Source organism: Hylaeus volcanicus, chromosome 7, assembly GCF_026283585.1.
Source record: "Hylaeus volcanicus isolate JK05 chromosome 7, UHH_iyHylVolc1.0_haploid, whole genome shotgun sequence".
In the NCBI taxonomy this organism is placed as follows: domain Eukaryota; kingdom Metazoa; phylum Arthropoda; class Insecta; order Hymenoptera; family Colletidae; genus Hylaeus; species Hylaeus volcanicus.
Genome location: NC_071982.1, coordinates 16,272,437 through 16,279,075, shown reverse-complemented (window position 1 = coordinate 16,279,075; position 6,639 = coordinate 16,272,437). Strand labels below are relative to the sequence as shown.

General features: G+C 41.3%; 1 protein-coding gene across 1 annotated transcript; it reads left to right on the top strand.

The window, feature by feature from the left end:
• Nucleotides 1–781: 781 nt before the first annotated feature.
• On the top strand, nt 782–5,780 carry LOC128879955 (pancreatic triacylglycerol lipase-like). Its single transcript, XM_054129533.1, has 4 exons — nt 782–878; nt 3,906–4,268; nt 4,553–4,795; nt 4,952–5,780. The coding sequence occupies exons 1-4, from the start codon at nt 782–784 to the stop codon at nt 5,359–5,361; spliced, it is 1,113 nt and encodes a 370-aa protein (XP_053985508.1). The 3' UTR covers nt 5,362–5,780.
• Nucleotides 5,781–6,639: the final 859 nt, after the last annotated feature.

The following is a 6,639-nucleotide window of genomic DNA, read 5'->3' as shown; positions in this document are numbered from 1 at the left end:
CTTTTACCACACTCCATCATCATTTCATCCTCATCTCCAATCCAGTTACTACATCTATTTTGTACCCACTTGCTAATCACCTATTAAATCTTCTTTCCTCTATTTAATCCTCGTAGAGATGTCGACCCTATCGTGTGATACACCGCGCCAGCAGCGCTCAGAAACGAGAAGAGGACGTTCCACTACCATGTCATCGCTAATCAAAGCCCTGTTTCGCTCGTCCTCTTATTCTGATCGTAATCGGAGAGCAGGTCGTCGTCCATGTTTTCGATGCGACGGTACGCTTCCACGCGACTCTACTTTTTTCCCACACCTGTGTGTCGTCGGTCTCATTCGTGAGACAATTTTACAGCTTGCGGATGCATCGTCGGCTGCAAAGACGGGGCCCGACGAGGACATCAGCGATAAACGAGCGAAACAAAAATCGAGTCCGGCCAGCTTACAAGACACTGTTACTGATCCCGCTCGGCTTAAAGTCTCGTCACGGTGAAATCCGCTTATTCCCTTGCTTCCTCCTTCGAGATCGCACTTGAAAAACCCAGGTCAGGATTCGCTGGATCGCGTGGGATATTCGTTACACGCGGAACAAAGTGAAACTTTGTAACGTGGCACGATTCTATAACTCGGCGGATGGGAGTGGTTTAAATTTTTTTGGAGGTTCATTGACTGACGTTGACTTGATATCTTTAAATAGTAGATGCATTTTTTTATCACAGATTACAAACTTGTCCAATCACTCGTTTCGAATTTATATTAGGATAATGAAATGAGTCGCAAATAAATGTATCAATTTCACAAGCTTCTAAGAAACACATCAAAAAGTACGAACACTACTGAAATAAGCAGGAAACACCGTACCTGTGTTGCTTCTCAAGAAGGTAAGTCGCGAACGACGAGATTACGATCTAACTAGCTATTCAAACTCCTCCAAATTATACAGATGGGGACACGATAATCCATCTCGAACGTTGATGACGGAAGAAAGGGGGTAAGCGCGATTTTGTATCGAGTTGCAGCTTCCAGGTAGGATAAAATGCATACTTACCGTGCGCTGTTATAATAGCTAGTTAGACCGTGATGTCAACGCTGTAAACAACTTTCAGTTAGTTTCTGACAAGCAGCGCAAATAGATAGATGGGTTCCAGTTGTATCGCGATGCGCCGTGGAAAGAAAATTACACCGCAACAACGTCACTCGCGTGAAATTGCTTCGCAACAGCGCGAAATCGTATCGGGATATTTCTAAGGATCTTGAAATATCCGCGATGGCTTCTTGTCAAGCTATGCAAAACATTAAACGACGCAGGAACATCGAAGAACGATTGTGGAAAAATGAAAATCGGGTCTTGAAAGGTCTGAACCTGATTGTAAGATATTTTACATCGGTTACCTCGATTTACGCTCTATAATTTGCAAACCTACCCATTTGCGAACCCCCACCGATTCCGTAATAGTAATTACTTTATTTCAGTAACATTAGGAAATAAGTAAGTATTCTCTCCATTATTCGTGTGACATCTTCGAACAGAATCTGAAGCTGTAAACTTAGTATCTGTAAATTTACTCTAGGAGCCAAATTTTCAAGTCGCCCCATTTCCCACCCCTCCCCTTCGATCCTTCGCGATCGTTATAACACTACACTCGGCGTGTCCTCCTCGCCAGGATCCAATTATTTCGCTCCCTCCCATGGCGCTAGCCTGTCGGTGGCCTTTTTTAAGGCTCGTCCAGAAACGAAGGAACAGAACGATCGAGGATCTCTCGACGACGACAAACGACTCCGTGTCCAGAGCAAACTCGATTACTCTTCGCCTGGTTACTTACTCGAGGTATCCGTCTTGGGCGGCGAGGGACTCATTACTGGCGAGTTTCGAGGAGCAGGCAGAGGTCGTGTCCTCTTCATAAGTCCAGACGTTTTCTCGCAAATCTTGAAAGCTTCGTGAGTTTTTGGTTTAAACAAGTGACGAAACGATACGCAATAGACAACACATGTTTTTCTTAAATGGCAATGGTGTTTGTTTACTAAAAATTTGATTGAGCCCCACTAGTCAAGTATGGTGTTTTTGTTGGGGAATCCTGGAGTTGTTGAAATACTTTTTTTCCTGCTCTCACTTGCGACATCATTTTTAACGAGAGAACGATAAATTCTATCACTTTGGACGTTCAAAGACCCGGTGACTAATCTCTAGTTACCTCTTGACCAATGTCTGAGACTTTCTCATTCGACTCCCTGATATCTAAATGAGCTGATAACGTTTTGAATGCTAAAAATCATCCGTGGTTTTGGATGCTTGCAGTTGATAGCTCATATGATATTTGAGATTATCGTTTCAGAAAGTGTTTGCATTGTGGATAAAGAAAGAAACGGTATAGAAATATGAATACTTTTTCCTTGAATTTTAATCTAGGTTTGCAACATTTTTCTTTTCAACTAATCTGATGAAAGTCAATGAAACGTAACATTTTATCAGGCTATTATGCAACTGTCGCAATTACGTAAATTCACCTAGAACGAAGACGATTTCGAACCGAAAATTTAAAGTTCCTATGACCGACAGAATCTGGCAATATTTCGATAAAACGTGAAAAACGTTATTCAATTCATGAATAATAATAAAAAAAAAATACATGAAAGTAACATGTTACATGAATTGAAGGATTCTACGTTTCAAAATAAATTGAATTGACGCGATAAATATTTTCGGGAAGCTCGGGAGCTCCAATTTCGAGATAAACAATTTCGAAAATCTCGCAGACGTATGGTTACGCGAGCCAAATTTGGTGTGACGGATTTCGCAATGCTGATACGATATCTTTTACGTATTATAGGGGAACGGGAGAGGCGAAAATATAAAAAACCGTACGTCATGAAATTATCGACTGTAAAATGTTACGAACGCATTTATCACGTATCACAACAAAATCAGACATGTGGCGATGGCTTTTGAAACAAAGGAATCATCTTTTACGTGTCTGGACCGTACTTTGTATCGCGAATGCGATTCGCGATTGCCATGTTTTTTGATTGTAATATGGCGCGATTCTACACGAAAAAATATTATGAATGTGTCAGGCGTGTTTCACCAAATCTGAATTATGAATCTTTTCAAATAATATTTTTTTATTTCGCGTAGAGGAGAACAACTACTAAATGATGCAAAAGAAAATAATGTTCAAGATATTGCGCACGATACCGAATAAAAACAATGTGAAAAATATTGGAGATATCTCGTTCTTTGCGAGAGGGTGTAAGTGCGATCCATCTTTCCCGCTACGTCGTAAAAAAGACGTCGATACGCTTTGGGGAAAAAAAACAAGTAACGTGGCGATAAAACTGGTACATGTAAACAACCGAGGTATAAAAGTCGCGTGTTAATCGAGACGCTTATAATTCCTAGCGTTAATTCTAATCGAGTAACGTTGGACTTTGATACCGCAGCCATTGGAAAGTGATTTCAGTTTTTAAGACACGCGCATTATTTCATTTTTGAACGGAGTTAAAACCTTAACAGTTATAAGAGAAGTCGAATCGAGGATGATGAAGACTTCCGCCTTGCTCGTTTCCCTGCTCGTTTGCAGTGTCAACGGTAAATATTATCAATTTATTTATTCGTGAATGGGATAAGTAGAAGAGAGTGCAGAAAGTATTAGTATGTAACGTAATAAAGTATGTAAAGTGATTAGAGAATTAATTTAATTTAGTAAAAATAAAAATCTTTATAAATAGATTACATCATTCTAAATTAATAATTTAAATATTGTTGTGTAATGCTGATTAATGCATGGGGGAATTAATTCAATTCAGTAAAATTAAATATATTTTTAATGAATAATCTTGTACGTACTATTTTATTGCGTATATTGTTTTGTGAAAGGTGTTTTTATGTAAATGTAAATGTGTGAAAACAGGGGGTCAAGGATCCTCGCTGATTAAGGATCTCAAAGACGATGTGGACATCGCCATGCACACGGTAGCCGCTGTTACAAATATCACCCTGGGATTGAAAATCTGGGACGACAACGAAAATCTTATCACCATGGACTTGGAGTTAAATGACCCCGAATCAGTGGAACGAACAAAGGAAGACTTGGAAAACCGAGTGTTCTTCTACCTGTACACCAGGGAAAACCCAAAGGACTTTGAACAATTGAAAGTCGACGACATCGACATGTTGAAGAGGAGCAAGTTTGACGCGAGCAAACCAACGAAATTCATCACCCACGGATGGATCAACTCTTACATGAGCAAAGCTTGCGTCGCCATTCGTGATGGTAAGTGCCTCTGCATGATTCAGGAGCTAAGTCCTCACTTTTACAAATTCATACATTGGATTCGTGACCTTATTAATGTTAATTATCAAAGCTTGAATAGACTCGAGACGAAATTTTAACTTCGTAGAAATTTTTTACGAGCCTTCACGAGTCTGACAGTTGACGTGTTAAAAGAGGATATTCCTCAGCTATTAAAAATTGCATCCATAAATAAATAGAGTTATGCCACTACCTGGTCTCTAAAAATTAAAGAGTTCTATATTTTGTGCGCCTTCTGTTTCTAGCTTTCCTCCAACACGGGGACTACAATGTCATCGTTGTTGACTGGTCAAGAATATCCAGCAAGCCATATCTTTGGGCAGCCAGAAGAGTCGTAATGATCGGACAATTAGTCGCCCGCATGATCGATTTCCTCGTGTCGCAAGGACTGGAGCCATCCAAGGTGACCGCCGTCGGCCACTCTCTTGGAGCCCACGTCGTTGGATTGTCAGGCTACTACTCGAAGAACAAGATAGAATACATTGTTGGTAAGTTAATCTTGAAAGACATGGTAGCTAATTTGTTCTCTGCTAAAGATCCCAAAGGATCATTTAGAAACAATTCGCAGCTCTCACAACGAATATTAAGTACTTCTCAGAAATGTTCCATTCCCCGGTACTTTTAAAAGCAACATCTTCTTGCAGGCTTGGACCCAGCTCTCCCTCTCTTCCTCCTCAGCGGCGCTGGCGCCAGGATCACCAGCGACGACGCCAGATACGTGGAGATCATCCACACGAACGGCGGCGAGCTCGGTTTCGTCGCCGCAATAGGTGACTCCGACTTCTACCCTAACGGTGGTAGCATTCAAACAGGTTGCCCGTTAGATGTCGTTGGCGCGTGCTCTCACTTACACGCGGTTGAGTACTTCGCCGAGTCCATCAACAGTAAGACTGGTTTCTGGGCTGTGAGCTGCACCAACTTCAAAGACTTCGTGCTGGGTAAATGCAACTCCCAGCCTAAAGCTCTCATGGGTGGAGTCGAACCGAAATTCGACGTCATGGGCATCTACTACCTGCGTACGCACAAGACAGGCCCATTCGCTATGGGATTATAAGTCCTTTTATCGCGACCTTACGTCCTTCCCTAATTTCAGAGTGCGGTAAGCCACGTGTCACGTACTGCAGTAAGAAAGATTCTGTTACGTGTGATACCATGTATCTAAGGACACAGAAACTCGAACGGAGTTTCAGCTGATGATGATACCCTAAATTTGTTTTTTAATTGGCAGGGTGTAAATAGTTGATAGTAATTACTAGTTGGGCACAGTCAGTTCGACATACGAATGAATTATTCCTTTGCGGTACGTTTGTGGTTTTGTACAAACTTGCGTATGCTACATTTCTGTTACTCTTGATAGGAGAGAATTTATTGTAAATTTTGTAAAATATCGAATTGTCTTATCAGGATAGACTCGCGACGAATATACTGTACATTGTGAAGCATTAAAAGTATAGAAACTTTTGAGTTTGGTTAACAAATGTGTGTATTTTTTCTATTCCCTTTCGTTGCGAATAAAGCTGAACGAAAAACAAACTAATTACTACAGTAATTATAAAAAATGCATGTTAGGAACTCCGAAGTGGCATAAGTCGGTCCAGTCACTCAAACAGAATACTCCGCCACGATTTGATCGAACACGATCGAACGATAAATATAACCCACATTCAGAAGCGTTTCGCTTCCCCTGGATGGGAAACTTCTCGTGACTGCAACTTCGCCAACTATAATGAATACTTCGTGGAAGTTCTTGGCAGCCTAGGACTCCCTTAGTCGGAGACACGGTTAGACAAGGAATACGAGAACGCAACAGCGATCACGAAAGGGCCAAAAGGTAAGGCGCAGGCTGGAATTTGGACGTCAGACTAGGAATCGTCGAACGTCGGATGGACGCTTTACTTTCCGTGTTTGCCATTCGAACAAAAAGCAGCTCGAGACATTTAACTGGGGCTGAACGTAACCCTGAGGATTATTGGCGGGGCCGAGATTTGTCCAACTATTTGTATTCGAGTAGCGTGACATTCAAGTATTATTTGAATAAAATTGCTCTGCCACTGTAGAGGTTTTCAATTACATTTAGATGCGTCACTGAAGCGAGAAGTATACAATTTTTATATTTTTGTGATTTATATAAACCATGATGATCTTTTGAAGCGTTGTAACGTTAATCTTCTGTAACGTTGAAAACCCGTTACAACAACGACCGAAAGAATAGACTCAGCCTGGAATTCGCGCAGGGTGCGAAACGTCGGATGAACGCTTCATTTTCTGTGTTTGGTAGTCGAACAAAAAGCGTCGGAGGCATTCGGGCGAGGTTGCACGGGGTATTCTGCGC

Bases quoted from the DNA above. Each gene is read 5' to 3' on its own strand.
- LOC128879955 (XM_054129533.1), top strand. From the start codon at position 782: ATGTATCAATTTCACAAGCTTCTAAGAAACACATCAAAAAGTACGAAC. The intron at 879-3,905 runs GTAAGTCGCGAA...GTGTGAAAACAG, and splicing joins CTGTGTTGCTTCTCAAGAAG to GGGGTCAAGGATCCTCGCTG. The intron at 4,269-4,552 runs GTAAGTGCCTCT...TTCTGTTTCTAG, and splicing joins TTGCGTCGCCATTCGTGATG to CTTTCCTCCAACACGGGGAC.